Here is a 16,538-nt window from a genome sequence, read left to right on the forward strand (position 1 = left end):
TCTTTCCTCTTATATAAGTAATTATATATCATTACACGACGTCGAATTGATACTCTCTCTCTCTCTCTAGCGAGTCAGCTCGACGATACGACTCAGCCAACATGTTCTTCCTCCGAGTCCACTCGGTGGACACCGAACAGCCTCTCACATTCGAGGTCGCCGAGTTCATCTCCACCACTACTGCGTCCGTCCCAAATCCTAACCCTAAGTTCACCGAACGCAGAGGCGTAGCACACCTTTTCCGGAGTACGTCTCATTCTTCGCTTCCTAATCCTAGCTCCAGATCCACGCTCCTCTTCATCGTCGCCGTCCCCAACTACCTCTCCTTTGACGATTTGATACGCTTCTGTGGCTCCCACATCGATCACGTCTCCGAGCTCCTCTTCATCAGGCACGATTCCCCATCCATCGAGCTTCTAGTTGTTCACACTTCTTTCCTTTTGTGACGAAGTTTATGAGTTTTTATTTATATTAAAGTCCTAATTGCATGTCTGATTATTGGGAAAATTTGTGAAATGGAAAGAAGATGATTATAATTATTTTCTCCATTTTTGAATTTCCTGCATTTTTATAGGAACGATGGGATGGAGGATCGGTACAGCGTTTTAATCAGGCTTGTGAATCAGTCAACGGCTGATGGATTCTATCGCAGTTTCAACGGGAAGAAATTTTCACCGGCCGAGGTAGAAGAGTTTTTGCTCGTATTATTGTGATTTTGATAGCTGGCAGAGTAGATTGGACTCTTTGAATTTATGTTTTCCCCCTTCGTTTCGTATCCTTATGGTCGAGTTTTTAGGCTGAGGTATGCCATCTTCTGTTTATGATGTCTGTGGAGTACACGGAATCAGCTGAGATAGCCGGGACTCCTCCTCCCGGGTGTACGGAATTACCTACTTGCCCAGTTTGTCTTGGTGAGTCACATTTTCTCTTTCTTTTACGTTTCGGTATGAATTATACTTGCATATTATGCTGCATTTTTTGGGATTAATGTTTGCTTGGCTTCTTTGAATTTGGGTTTTGAATGTCAGAGAGATTGGACCCGGATACTAGTGGAATACTGAGTACAATTTGTGACCATTCATTTCAGTGTCCTTGCATTTCAAAATGGACTTATTTATCTTGCCAGGTGAGCTGTTTCTAAATTCCACGAACATCTCCTCTAGAATGTTTATGTTTTGGTCGGAGAATTTGGTTGAATAAAGAGATTGTTAGTGTTGCTACAAAAGATGGTTTCGAATGAGCGATGTAGTGCTAAATATCCATAGCATTAACTTGACTATGGGGACTCTCAGCTTTATGGATATCAAGAAGAAGATGTTTGCACAAAGCAAGGTCTTGTTATCATCCACCTGAAGAAGTGCTGTTGCTTGTAACTCCTAGGGGTTGGCTCAAGTGGTAAAGGCCTTAGGCTTGGGGGTTTGTTCCCCCTAGGTTTAAGGTTCAAATCCCATTAGGTGCAAACAATCTCTAAGGGCTAGCGGACTGGGGGATTTTTCCCTTGAATTACCCGAGGTGCACTTGCGGGAAATTCATTGCTGAGGGCCTATGCACCCCCAGGATTAGTCGGGATGCTGTTCCTGGACACCCTGTGCCAAATAAAAAAAAAGTGTTGTTGCTTGTGACACACTTTTGGTGTAGATTCATTTTCACTTGGTCTTTTTCTGAAGCTCCAATATCATTATAGTATTTTTAGGATCATGAAGAGTGCAATTCTTCATCGCTATAGTTTGTCTAACAAGAACCCAACTTTTCATGGTCGAAATAAGCTCAAAATATCATATTCACTGTTGCTCGAGTTACCTAAAAAAAAGAGAGAATATTTTACAGTGTTTTAAATTTCGTACCGTACCGGCCGGTACGGCCGAAATTTTTCGTTTCGGCCGTCCGGCCGGTACAGGTACTATATATGTTCCGTACCGGCTAAAATACTGGCCATACCAAACTAAATTTCGGCCTGTACCGGCCTATATTTCGGCCGGTACCGGTCGATATTTCGGCCTGTGTTTTTTTTTTTTTTCATTTTTTCAAACTACAAACTTATTTTTTAACCCCTAATTCAGACTAGACTATTTATAATTTTTATACATATGTATTTATATATAATTTATTTATATATAGACTATTATTTTGGAATATAATTTTTATATATATTTATATATATAATTTATTTATATATTGACTATCCCGAAATGTTATCCCGAAACGCTATCCCAAAACGGTACCGGTACCGAAATATTTCGTTCTAGTGCCTTGACCGGTACGACGTCCGGTACGGTATTCAAAACATTGATATTTTATGTACTTGCAATCATGAGTTTAACTTGCACTGTTTTATGTTTACAAATATGGAAATCTTTTTATCTTGTATATTACATAACACATCTAGCGTCGGCAGGCCTAGCATAATAGCATCTTCTGCCTTAGTTTGAGCATGTATTAGATAGTGTCATTCCAATAGAAGTGGATGGATGTTGGGATGACCATATTGAAGAAGCTTTCTGAATTACTTTACGTTTGCAGCTTTGCCGATTCTGTCAGCAGCAAGATGAGAAGCCAACTTGCTTTGTTTGTGGGACATTGGAGGATCTTTGGGTTTGTATGATTTGTGGTTTTGTAGGATGTGGAAGGTATGCATTATTCTCCTTCTTACTCTGATTATTGTTTCTGAAGACTCCAAACTAACGCAGCTCTAATGTAACTGTACTTTACATTTGACTAAGGGGATGCTTGGGGAATGAGATGAGTTATTCTATGAAATCATGGATTTTTGCTTCAAAGTCTAGCTTGCATCCGTCAATAAGAAATTTGTAAATAGTAGTAAAATGATTTATGAATAGTAGTAAATGGTTTGTGAATAGTAGTGTAATAGTTTAAGTTAAGATGTTTTTTAGGATTTTGGGAAATGAGAGAACTGCTACAGACACAAAAATATTATACAAAGTAAACCTACAAACTGATATGGCTTCATGAAATCTGTTAGATCTACTTTAAAATAAAAGTGACTTTACAATTTGACGTATCACATCAAGCCACATCAGTTTCTAGGTTTACTTTTGTGTAATTCTTTTGTGGCTAAAGTATTTTCCAAATGAGAGAGAAAAAGTTAAACAATAAAGTTAAAATATTGGTAGAATATAATTTTTTAATATAATTTTTATTTTGGAATTTGAAAAGTTGAATTGTTTTTTGTGTTTTACTAAGAAGTTTGGGAAAGTTGTAATGATTAGGTAATGATTTGATAAAGAAGATTTAAAATTGAAAAATGTTTGTGTTTGAGTGATGTTTGGGAAGGAAATTATGAGATGAGATGGGATGCGTTTCCCAAACAACCTCTAAAACTTTTTCTGTTAATTTTGTGTTCGTAGTTATTGTTTATATTTCTTTTGATAGATATAAAGAAGGTCATGCCGTTCGGCATTGGAAGGATACACAGCATTGCTACTCTCTTGACATGCGAACACAACAAATTTGGGATTATGTTGGCGACGGTTATGTTCATCGGCTGAATCAGTCAAAAAATGATGTCAAGTTGGCGGAGATGAACTCTCATTGTATGTCATCTGAAGGAGATTATGGTACTTGTGGATGTAGTGATGATTCTGGAATAAGTGGGGCCCTCTTTAGCAGCAAAGTTGAAGCAGTATGATTCTCTTATTGTAATTGCCTTCTACCGATAAAAAAAAAAAAAAAATTGCCTTCTAAATTTTTTAATATGTGAATCTTTTATTTAGTTGAACTGCATTGAACTTCTCAACATGAAGTTCTAGTACTCATGATACTTTGAGACCCGAGAGCGGAGCATATTTCGTGTTTTTATTGTGTACTCTGGTTGTGTTCGTACTAAAATCCTTCTCTCCTTATAAAGCATGTACTTATCTTCAATTTACATCCTTGGCAACAGATTGTGGATGAGTACAACCGTCTTCTCGCAACTCAGCTGGAGACCCAAAGACAAGTAAGTTGACTATCAGTTTACCCTAACTCCTGCCACATTCTTCCAACTTCATTCCTCTTTTCTCCCAACCCCTTGATTTAGAGATATTCACTCATTAGTTTTTAAAGTAGTTAAATAAGTCTCTTCCACACCCATCCCATTGATCTGGTGATTCACCCATTGTTTTTTAAGTAGATGTTGAAAATCTCTCTGTGCTTTAATCATGCAATACGATATCTACAGAAGAAATGCGGTCTAATTGTCTACTCGAATGCGGTATACCAAGTCCAGCCATTGATTCAACCTTTATATCTTTGCTAGGGCTGGGGTGGGGAATTTAATGGGAAGGGCTAGGACTACCTCCATATATGTTGTTTTGTTACTTATAGACACGCTTTGCAGTGTGATGCCCTCGTAGCTTATTTTGGCACCCCGCACATCCTCTCTTTAAAGCAAGATTTTCTCTTTTTTGGGTCCAGTACTATGAATCTCTACTTGTAGAGGCCAAAAGTAAGGTTGGAAGCTCGATTTCAGAAGCAGTGGAGAAGGCTGTGACTTCCAAGATGCAGGACATCCAAATCAAATTTGAAAAGTGCCTCGAGGAAAAAAATGCTGTTGCAGATGTAAGCTTTTAATTTCGTCCTAATCAGGTTTGGAGTTTGTGGATTCAATTTACTGCTAAGCAAGTTATCTTGTTCTAGGTTTCGGCAGAGGTGGGTTCCTGATAAACATTTTCATTCTTGATCTTTAGCAACTTTTTTCCCTAACAGTACTTTTTTGTCCTTTAGATTAATCGAAATCTGATCAAGAACCAAGAAATTTGGCGAAAGAAGGTCAAGGAAATTGAAGAGAGGTACATAATCATTATTAATTTTTGTGGACAGTGACGTTGTTGGATCTGACAACTGTGGAAATTTGGGTTTGCTGGCATCTGGAACATTGCTAGCTATAGAGAGCTATATATGGTTATTATTGAAAGCCTTATTAGTGGTTCTTACGCAATACATGATGAGCTACAATGTTAAAAAAACATGGAAACTTGATAGTCTTCTAAGTATTAAATTCTTTATTCATTTAGGGACGCTGCTGCACAGAGGTTGAGGGATGAGAAGATTCTTGATCTGGAAGAACAGGTACTACATAACTTAAACCTTTTTCTTGTAAACAATAACGCGAAAATGTCAGTTCCATTAAAATTGATGAAAACGATGTTCACAGATTAGAGATCTTACTGTCTACATTGAAGCCCAGAGAACGCTTGGTAACATGACAGATTCAGATGGCATCAGAGAGGGTACACTCTTACCATTACCTAATAAGCAGTCCTCCCCAGCCACCGCTAAGAGGCAGACGAAGTCAGGTCGAAGACGGAATTAGATTGCTGTCATCTCTCATTGGGTGATAGAATCAGCATATTTCCTAAGGTTGGATGATGTTTAGTGGAATGTAAAACAAATTGATTAAGAACTTTGTCCAGAATCAAGTAGCGCTTCTGGTTTATCAATGTTATACTTGTAGAGGCGATTCTTGGTAGGTCATGATCATTGTCAGTCCAAAATAGGCAATGCGAGTTTTTGTAAATTCTTGAAAGGCATAAACCTCAAATATTCTCTCATGATGATGCTGGAAGCAATTCACAGTGAAATGGTGTGCCAGTTTAGGAACATGTAACTTGTTAAGAATCTTGATTACGTACTAGAACCGATCATATATCCATTTTCATGACTATTTCAGAATTTAATTAGTGAAACCGCTTTAAAATGGTAAAAACTTCTTTTAAACTGATAATATGTGGCATGTTAAGCTTAAATATACATTTAACTTTTGAACACTAATGGGTTTCTATAGAAAGGCATCAGATAGAAACCTAAGCAAAACCAAACAGAAAAATATAATATGCGACTCATGATAACCATCATTCTGAAAGTGGTATTGTATCAGATAGAACTGCATTTGCACCACAAATCCACGTGGAAAGAGCCAATTTCTTATTACTATCAACTGTATCAGGAAGTCATTAGTCATGGAAGGTTAAACCATGGACAGAGTAACCAAAATTATATTTTGAACATAGAAAGACCTTACAATGTCTGTTTCACAACGAGAGAGAGGACAAAAATTTGGAGTAGCTTGGTGAAAAGGAAAATGATAAAACAGTCAGGGCCTGAGACCAAAGCAATTCATGACCCTGAGTTGTACTATAGTAAGATCTTATCCTTCCACCAAATTTACAACATAAACTCATACTTCTCCAGTCATGCTAAATGAAGGGAATCAACTGCCACCATGGCTTAGCCAGAAATTGGCATAAAGATGCTGCCACTAGCAAACTCCACTAGGTTAAGTTGAAGTATCCTAAAACTATAATTACCTAATTTGACAGTTTCCCTAGAAAACCTAACAGTCTGATAGTCTGGGACAAGGAATCACATGCAAGAGATACATACACTGAAGTTCCTTGGGGCACTGCACAGACATATGGAACCATCACCTTTGGGGTTGTTCTGAACCACCTGCACCAGAAGTGGTGCTAGGTCCAGCACCATTTTCAGTGGGAGGGGAGGTGCCCCATTTTCCTTCCGACTCCAAAGGCTCGAGTATGTGGACTCCACCATCTGTAAGACCTAATGCAAACTGATTTGATTCGGTTGGATGCGCCGCAATGACAAGAGGGTACACTCTAATGCTGTAAAAGTTATTAGATAAGTCAAAGAAAAGCACAATACAAATCAATTGGCTGAAACATAATTGGATAATTGCATGCACCTGGGGTTGGGAGATAGATAAGCAGTCGGATTTATCCGACATCTCAGTCGTAGTGTTGAAGCAGTTAGAACACCCACACTTCCATCTTCAAAGCTCACGTATATTGACTGGCTATCACAGGAATATGTCGCATGTGTGATTGGACCACTGGCTTCCCGAGGGACCCACTATTAAGAGAACACAATTCCATAAAGTAATTATCAGTAGCCTTGAACTAGGTACAACTAAACCCATAACTGCATTGCTGATTTGGAAAACAAACAACAAAGCTTGCATGAATTCCAAATGCTCTCTATATAATTTTTTTTTTTATTGGCATCGGGTGTCCAAGAACAAAGTCTTGACTAATCCCGGGGTTGCACTAACCCTCGGCAAGGAACTTCCAACAAGTGCACCTCGGGTAAAATGTTTTCTATAAATATAATATCAGATATCACAACTAAAGAAAAGCGATTAAATTCATTAAATACAATATGTTTTGTCAAGCTACATGCATGCATCACACACTTATGTATCTACGTATATCTCTGTATGTATGCAGTTATACAAATATCACACCTGCTTAAGGCATTCTAATTTTGGTGCATTGTATATAGCTATCTGTGTCTCATGAACCACCAGCAAATGTATCGGATCTAGATGGAATTGAACACGTGTATCTGCAAGAGGAACAGCGGCTCGCCCGTTTGGAATCTGCAAGAATTTACTAGCCTGCTTCTCCCATACATCTGTACTCCAAACACACAGCTGCAGAGAATAAAATAAAAGTTAAAAACCAAAAAATAAGAGGGTGAGGGGATGCTTTTTGAGTAGATGTATCCATTATGCAATAAATGGTCAAATCACTCAAATTTTCTCCAATGATGAAGGCACAGAAAACAAAATTAAAATGTTGTATCCAGTGTACTTTTTACCCCTTGGAAAAGAAAACAAAAGTAAATCGAAAAGTTTCCAGTGGCATTCATTTTAGAGAACCATTCTTTAATCTTGGCCTGCACTTGTGGCCCTAACTAAATGATCCTAACATGAATAGTGACTAACGAAGAAAACGAGCCAACTGTCAGCCAACGATGAAACCAGATGGGGCCTAGAAAGCATTCCAGCAGCTGGTTCGTTATTTTAACACAAATCTCAATATACTATACCTGAGAATCAGCTCCCGATGAAACAAGCACATTTAGAGCATGAGAGAAAGCAAGGCCTGTAATTCTTTTCTGATGGCCTTTCAGTTTAGTCTTAACCTGAAAAAATGGAGCATGCAAATTGTCATGAATGCCATATGCCAAAACTTTATTAATAAATTTAAGTCACACATTCAAGCTTCAGTTAGACAGAGTAAGACCTCATCAACCCGAACATTATAGATTTGAATAGAAGAGTCCTCCATGCCTATTGCGATGATGTTATTGTCTTGAGGGTGAAACGCAAGAAATGTAGCTGCTGGAGGTGGGGGCATGAATGTTGTCATTGTCTGCAATTGCAGGAGATTCACAAGGAATATGACCACAGATATAGAAGCAAATTTTTTTGAAAATGTAGGAATACGTTGAGAACTCCCCACTAAAAGTCCACCCAATATAGCATCCAACTCTATTATTTGCCTCGGCTTACTTTTTGTTTTCCACAAACTTAATATTTACTTTGAAAAAGTACTGTTAATCTAAAAAAAAATTAAGGATTAATTTCTAGCAGGAAGAATTACTTCTGCAGCAACTTGGTAGATTATCCCCAGAAACAGCTTCCGAACATCATAACTGTTTGCTGGTTTCCAGAAATAATCAACCAAGTACGACACATATACCCAGTGAGAAAGCGTGCAGAGAAAGCCTTCTATCTACCTTAAATGTCATCATATTGAATAATGAAATTTTCCCCCCTGAAGCCGACATGACATAAGAGTCATTCTTTGACAGCGCAAAGCATGGAACAGCATCCTCAGGATTTGTATCGCCTACATCATTTGTCATTAGTATTCCACTTGGAGGTTGCCATAATTGAGGTACTACACTAGCTGTGGCCTGCGAGAGGAAAATTCTTTGTAAATAGTAAACTATTGTAAAACAATGAAAAGAAGAAGAAAACTTCTAAGGAAACTTCAATACCTTCCCTGCTAAATTTCGATCATTTCTCTGCCATTTCCAGAGCTTGTGTACGGCATTAGATGCCAAGGCCAATATGGCTAGACCTGAATTTGTATAGATTAATCTAGAAACCTGAAGTGGTTGTCAATAAGTCAAACCATAAGTGAAAACTAAACATCAACTTCCACAAACTTTCACCTAAAATGCAAAGAAATATATCCCAGTTATATGTATCATTGATTGCAAGACATATTTAAACCGAGTTTACAATATCAAGTTGAAAAGCACATGAACAATATTGTGCAGGACAGGCCAACTATATATCCATGTATTGTCATCTGTTCATCCTCATTCCACTAGAATGTGAGCTACTCACTCCAAAGGTGACAGCTTTTCATTACATCTTATAGTGTGTAAAAACCTAATTAATTGATGGCATTTCATTATTGCGTTTACTACCTGTAAGAGGCAATATAATGTTTTTATGGTGCCAAAACAGGGAAAACAAATTATATTCGATTATTTTAACTTCAATAGATATATAAAAAAGTTTGTAGAAAGCATCATGTTATTCTATATTTACTATAACTAGAAAAATCAATTCAAAATCAATTAAAAAAACATTTTAAGCAATTCGCAGAGCCATTTTTACTATGAATAAACATATATATTCCCAGTGCACAAGTCCAATACCATAATACCTCTCTCTCTCTCTCTCTCTCTCTCTCTCTCAAACAACACTAGAGGTTGCATGGTATGCAGGATGCACACACACTGAGCATTAGGTAAAGCATGCATGATGAACATATAAAAGAAGAATCTGCAATGTCAATTATACTTGTACATACATGCAAGACAAAAAAAGGGGAGGGGAGTGAAAGAAAAGTAACATATATTAGAAGCCCTTTACCCTTTGAAAGTCAACAAAAGTTGGTGAAGTGGAAACACAACACTTAATTCTAATAAAATTACAGAGAGTGGACACATACTCTCATTGTTGCAAAACTATCAGGGAGCTTTAGGGAGCGGCATTGTGATGCTTCATTGATCTCTGTAAGCTTCCAGATCCTAGATTTATCGACTGACTCATCAGCAATTCTGGGTTTTATGTCCAAACTTCGACTATCACTGTTCTACACAAACTCAAAAGGAAAAAGTAAATCCCTTGACATATAAATGCTAACTCAATGTACATCCAAAGATGTCTGCATTAAAAAGAAGAAAATCATATGAAACAATATGCATAGATCAATTAATAATATTGCTTGTTTTAATTAAATCTCATTAAGCATCTAAGTCACCCAAAGGACATTAACACTCACCATTGCAACCATGGCTGCGACTGGAGTAGCTCGATCTCCAATGCTTGTTCCAACAGTTGCATTGACCAATCCAAAGGTGCCTACTGCAGGGGCCTATATATGAATGGTGCAATTAGGAAATGTAACTGAACAAGATCTGTTGAGGTTGAGAAGAAATAAGTACCTTAACAACAGCCGCAGAAGCAACTCTAGAAGCATCAAATGTGCGATTCTCCATTGTTCTTAGTAGCCGAGTTCCATCTGCATTTGCTAAGATTTTAACACCATTATCATTTGTTGAGACAGCTAACAGTATTCCTTCCTTGTTAAATCTGACACAAGGAGAAGCCTGCAGGTTTTCAAGACCAGGATAGTTGGTTGGCAAGAAGGATTTCTATAAAAGAATCAACATAAGTGAAGCATAACCAATAATTACCGGAAGAGAACCCTCTGCTTCAGTAGTTACTGATAATCTATCTCTGTCCATGTCCCAGAATTTGATCAAGGAATCATCACCAGCAGCTAACCACCGATTTTTAGTGGTATCAAATTGCACAACCCCCACAGACTGCTTCCCAAGACCATGATATGTGCGCTTCACAGCACCTTCACTTTCATTCCATTCCACTAAGAATGATTCTCCTTCTTTATTTGTCCCACATGAGAACAATCTGTGTTTTCCATAAATCATTGATATTTCAGTAACAACATCATATGCTAGCAAAAGTCTACCAGAAAGAAGGGAATGGGAAATAGCAATTTCATATGTGTACCTCGTCCCGTCAGCACTATATGCCATCATGGTAGATGAATGGCCTGGTGCATCATAGTCAACTCTTGAACCCATGTTATCATACAACCATGCCTTTATCTTTCCATCGGTTGCAGTCGAGAAGATGAACTGAATAGAAGGGAGAAAAAGGTAAGAAAATACAACTCTTGACAACAGCAATAGCTATAGAATCATGTGATACAATTTTTTCTTTAATAGTTTTTTTATCAGTAAAAAAGAAACTTTATTAATGAGAATAGGCATAGCCCAAGTACAAGAAAAATATACAAGAGTAACACCTATGCATGCAATACTTCTAGATAAATCTCTCCTTTACACTATGAAAGAAGCTTTTGCGGCTATATCCAGTGATAAAGCAAACTCAACGTGGGTCAACTTCAAGAACCTGTAAGATATTTTATTCCCCAATACATATCATTAGATGGATGGACGTTTAAGTAGCTCATGGCAAGGCCAAACAGGCAACGTTTGGTTGTTTTGGAGACTAACATACAAATTATGAGTATGGAAAATGTCCAGTACTTGGATTATATTTATTTATATTTGTCTTGAAATAACTAATACAGATACCTTTGTGATTAGAAATAGAATACATACATATACATATGTATATGTATATAATGTCATCCCCTCTTCTTTTTAAAATATAGGACCCTAATATCTTCTACCTTATAAAAAAAAAAGGAAGAATTTGTAGAATAAGAACAACTCAGTTTTATAATTAATATAAATAGATTGAGAACCATTACCTGAATGTTTTCTTTGTGATGTGGACATACGGAATATACAGGTGCTTCATGACCCTCAAAAGTATACAGCTTAGTCCCCGTGATTGCATCCCACACCTGCGTAATCTTGAAATCTTATCTATAATTTCCAACCCCCACACACACACACACATATATCCAAACCGAACAACCAAATCAGAATTAGAAATATAACAAAACAAACCTTAATGAGTCTGTCCTCGCCACAAGTGACAGCACAGAGTTGTTTGCTTGGATAAGAGAAAGCAAGATCATTAACACTACCAACATGGGCCTCAATCTGAGAAACCAAAGAATTCATGGAAAAAAGTAGTTAGCAAAAAGAACTACATGAAATAAGCATATGGAAAAAATAAAAAAAGAACTAAAAAATGGTTTGATACATTATTGAAGACACTTAAGATTAAAGAGCTGGAAAAGAAAATAAACAGACATGAAAGGAATTAGTTAATGGACCTCTAAGTGGTTTTGCAGATCACCACCACCATGATATGAGTACATGTGCACAATGTGCTTAGAATATGCAATACCTGACATCAGGACAAGAAATAATCACTTAAAACAAGCCCACTATCATCTTATACATCCATTTTCACTGGTACAAGGCACCATATTCCCAGGGTTTTATTTCCAAACAATTGCAATGAGAAAACAGTACAATATAGCGACTACAGATTGTGAGCACACCAAGAAGGGTTCCATCAGGGCTCCATATCACGCGATTTACTGAGGCTGTATAGTCATTGGTGATAGATGCCTAAAAGAGAACAAGAAATGCTGAATTTTCATTGAAGAAATGTAATTTAAGAAGCCTCAAATAAACATGCTGCGTCCAAAAAGTTTTGAAAAAAGAAAAAGAAAAAATGTACAGTATCAAAAGCCGAACCTGCAGAGGCATTGAACGTGCTCCAAGATCCCAAACTTTGAAATTTCTAAGAGCGATCCTTTCACGGCTACCTAACTCCCATACCATGACATCACCCATGTTTGTTCCAACTGAAATTGTACAGGCTCACATAATGTAAGAAAAAAATCAAAGATAAAAGCTAAAATCTAGAATTCCAAAAACCTAAATTTAAATAACTACACCACAGGAATGAAACCACAAAATTACATTCTGTACATTAAAAGGGGCTCACCAAGAAGTAGAATCTGCTGCAGTGGATGGAAATCCATACTCTTGACAGCTGATCCTTGATTTAGAGTCATAACAACAGTTTTGGGCAAGTCATCAGTAGTGTAGGAACTTTGACCATGGCTCTGTCCAGTGTATAAAACAGGCAGAATATTTGCTGGCAGGTTGTGGACCTGTTGATAAATCATAAACGCATCATCAATTACATGACTCTTTCACATTGATCTTTCAAGCAATGGAAAAATCTACATATCGAATAGATTTTCAATCAAAGACAAAAAGCAGAACTTTAGGTTTCAAGACAACAGACATGGATATATCAGGTTCACAAGTTATAAGATCAGTGTAATAAATTCATTAAATGGCAAACCAGAAAATTTACAAAAAAATCATAAAAAAATTAAAATCAAATCTACCATCCATGTCTTCTCCCTCCCCCCTCCCCTTCCTCTTGTGGTATCAAAAGTATTGAATGATGTGGTGCACAAAAAACAAAATAAAATAAAAGGCAGGCACAAACCAAAAGCTAAACAACCTAATCAAAATTTATCCAAAATTGATTTATATATATTGTCTAACATGAGCATCAAAACAATTTATATCAACTTTTATATGATGACTAATCCTTTTTTTTTTTTTGACAAGTAAGATGACTAATCTATTTCCATAACATTCGAAAGATAATTCATTTTGATAGTTTCTAATATATAAACATGGAACAAGTTCATTTGAAAGGATAAGTTACTTAATCATTGCTTAACATGAAGCATGGAATATCGTATGGGGAACTACATCTTCAACACTGCAGCATTGGCACAGCTGTGACTGAAAGGAAGAAAGAAAGAGAAAGAGAAAGAGAAAGAGAGGGGACGATTCAACTCCCAATTGTGTAGTTAGAGAACTCTCACATCAATCTAATGGCATATTTCAATATCCTCAAGCATCAAACAGATAGCACCACAATTCTCAAGTGATGTTAAAATATATATCCAAAATCAGATAAGCAAGAATTAAAAAATTTTGTAATAGGACTCAAACTTGTAGTTGGTAAATTTAAGTTATAAACAACGTGAAGTACCTCATCTGACAATCCAAAAGGTCTTGATCTTTTCAACACATGTTCAGAATCAGCAGTTTGATAGTCCATAGCTGGGTTATTGGTAGGGGGGGTTCTGGGACGCTTCAAGATGGCTGCCACCATGATCAACGGATGCATAAAGGGCAGGAATATACCAGTTGAGATGGAAGCAAATAATGTAGGAAGAAAAGCAGATTGCAGAAGTATCTTGGCATAAGACATAAAGGGAAAGGAGTACATCAGTTGATATGGAAACAAAGAAGTTATTCAGGAGAGCTGAATGAAAAAGCATCGTAGAGTAACTTCATGCTCCTCAGGGTTTGTAACAATTCCAGTATCCATATCCCAATTGTGTTTTTCAATTATATTTTCTTGATTTACAGACAACCTTAACAAATAGTCATGCATTAATATCATAAGTACAGTTGACAATGCCTTAAGTTAGCATAGCAGTTCCAAACAAACCTGGTTGGAAAGGTATTCTATATTCTAATACCTGAATTGTTAGCGGTAGTCAAGCCTAGGGGTCCTGCAGAAGCTGAAGGGTGAGGCACAGGAGATGGATTAGCCATCCATCCAGCAAGAGACGTCGGAAGAGCTGCTGGCGTGGGCTGAAATGGCTATAAACATAGAGACCAGACTCAAATACAGAAATTCAAACTTCAAAACAGCTTATTTACCAAAAATTAAGAATGGTTCTTATCTACTTTCCACTTACACCATGAGCACTCAGTGGTGGGAAACCCCCAGCCTTAGGGACAGCACCCATTAAGGGATTCGTGACAGGGGATGGGGCACGTGCACCATTCGGTGTTCCACAACTGTGGTCCACAAATAGTGTCTTAATGTCAGGGTTAGGCCTTGGATTCTTACAAAGTTGATGCTGCCAATTTAAACTGCAATTCAAACGAACATGTGTGAGGAAATAAAAGATCGTATCCATTACTGAAAGCAAAACTCAACCATTGACTTCAGATACAAAAGCAAGGCAAAACTTTCTCAGGGACCTCTGATTAATTAGTGTGCGCAATCTTGAGTTCTTCAGAGGAGGAAGTTGAAGCTTATCTCGGAAAAGGGGGTTAGCTTCTATCAACTTTTTTAGTTCAGCAAGCATTATACCCCTAGCAGACTTGGTATCTCCATATTTGGACAGCTGCTCGTTATCTCTGCAAATCAATATAAAACCAGAGGGACCCATGAAGTGATTTAATGAAAAAAAGGATGGTCCATATTAAGTATCATAAGAAATCCAAGAACCTTGAATATACAAAAACAATCCCGTTGAAGACATTCCTCATACCGAAAGTTGTCTAAAGTCAATAGCTGCGTAATTTCCTTAAAAAGCTCTTCATTAAATGCGGCAAACACTTTCAAGTCCTTGACTAACACATCCACAGCTTTTGCACGATCCCTCCTGCAATTACCATTGATATAATTCTCAATAATTCGAACCAAACAAGCTAAGTAGCACAAACAAACTGACAAGTTAAAGAAACCATAGTTTAGCAAATCCAATTCTGTAAGCTTTTAACACCCACTTGTCCAAAGCTTCAAGGTACTTCTGCTTGCGAATCTCGAAGAAGATTTTCATCGAGTACCTATTGTCGTCAACCTTGGTGAAACCGGACAGGTACTTTTCAACCTCCTCCCACTCCCCATTTGTTACCATATCCTCAAAACACCTCATGTTGAAGAAAAAACCGGACTCCTGCTCCAACCTTCACAACACAGTTACCCGAAATAAATAATTTAATCAAGAAAAACGTCACTGATTTACGTCTACATAAACAGGCAACCAAAAAAATGAAGAAAATTAACCATACTTGTGCACGGTTTCTTTGAATTTCTCTTCTTCGAGAAACTGAAGTATGAGAAACACAAGTTCTCTGCTTAGCGAAGACATGGCTGTGCCGCTCAAGAACGCCCAAAAACAACAGCCAGAAAGATCTAAAGCTTCACGGATCGATAACAGTTCAGCACGAAAACCCAAAATTACGCAGCGAACAATTCCAGAAACCAAAAAAACGAAAGCATTCTTAGTCCGAAAATTCAACAAGCTGAGAAAGGTGAAAACAAAATTAACAAAATACATACAATACATATAGAAAACAAGAAAATGAGGAGGAGAAGACGGTACGTACCGGAGACAGAGTTTGGCAGGTACAGATCGGAAGGTTTTGGAGAATTTGTGAGAAGTTTTCGTCGCTCTAAAGCTTTGGCTTTGGAAAACAGCTTTCTCTCTCCATCTTTTGTTCGCAATGGAGTGCTTCTGGTGAGTATTTATATAGAGAATGAGGGCTAGGGATTTGAAACAAAAAAAAAAAAAAAAAAAAGAAAGAGAGAGAGAGAGAAAGAGAGAGAAAGTGGTTTGAAGCGAAGAAATAGAGGTTTCGGACTGATTTTAATTACCGGGTGAGAGATAGGGAGATACGATTATACGAATCTGATAAGCCGTCTGACTTATTAATAAAGTGATAAGTCACTGAGCTTATATAAACCGAGAGATCGATCAGCCAGCTTATATGGGTCATGCATGCATACGCGTGGTCTGTTTTGCTTCAGAAGTGGACGGAGAAGCTAGTACGAGGTGGGCTTTATTGTCTTTTTGTTTTCTTTGAAGGTTAGGTTTGAGATGAAATGGATTAAAATAAAAATTATTATAATATTATTTTTTAATATTATT

At 37.3% G+C, this 16,538-nt stretch overlaps 2 protein-coding genes across 3 annotated transcripts; one reads left to right on the plus strand and one right to left on the minus strand.

Moving 5' to 3' along the window:
* The first annotated feature begins 27 nt into the window (after positions 1–27).
* On the plus strand, positions 28–5,600 carry LOC108986202 (BRAP2 RING ZnF UBP domain-containing protein 1). Its single transcript, XM_018958738.2, has 11 exons — positions 28–391; positions 575–683; positions 797–911; positions 1,029–1,126; positions 2,521–2,627; positions 3,391–3,640; positions 3,902–3,955; positions 4,414–4,557; positions 4,723–4,787; positions 5,013–5,067; positions 5,153–5,600. The coding sequence occupies exons 1-11, from the start codon at positions 102–104 to the stop codon at positions 5,309–5,311; spliced, it is 1,446 nt and encodes a 481-aa protein (XP_018814283.1). The 5' UTR covers positions 28–101; the 3' UTR covers positions 5,312–5,600.
* A 302-nt stretch (positions 5,601–5,902) lies between these two features.
* On the minus strand, positions 5,903–16,155 carry LOC108986207 (topless-related protein 4-like). Of its 2 annotated transcripts, none has more exons than XM_018958745.2 (26): positions 15,997–16,155; positions 15,679–15,802; positions 15,394–15,573; positions 15,156–15,269; positions 14,863–15,021; positions 14,574–14,751; positions 14,352–14,475; positions 13,856–13,968; positions 12,782–12,950; positions 12,529–12,638; positions 12,330–12,399; positions 12,099–12,172; positions 11,827–11,922; positions 11,625–11,720; positions 10,856–10,983; positions 10,519–10,753; positions 10,267–10,431; positions 10,104–10,196; positions 9,771–9,914; positions 8,803–8,913; positions 8,539–8,718; positions 8,043–8,171; positions 7,846–7,941; positions 7,259–7,447; positions 6,701–6,867; positions 5,903–6,620 (listed from the first exon to the last, which is right to left on the minus strand). In XM_018958745.2, the coding sequence occupies exons 2-26, from the start codon at positions 15,756–15,758 to the stop codon at positions 6,422–6,424; spliced, it is 3,399 nt and encodes a 1,132-aa protein (XP_018814290.1). In that variant the 5' UTR covers positions 15,759–15,802; positions 15,997–16,155; the 3' UTR covers positions 5,903–6,421. The 2 variants fall into 2 exon arrangements, with proteins under 2 accessions (XP_018814290.1, XP_018814289.1); XM_018958744.2 differs by having other exon boundaries at positions 15,679–15,808.
* Positions 16,156–16,538: the final 383 nt, after the last annotated feature.

This window comes from Juglans regia, chromosome 10 (genome assembly GCF_001411555.2).
Source record: "Juglans regia cultivar Chandler chromosome 10, Walnut 2.0, whole genome shotgun sequence".
Taxonomy (NCBI): Eukaryota; Viridiplantae; Streptophyta; class Magnoliopsida; order Fagales; family Juglandaceae; genus Juglans; species Juglans regia.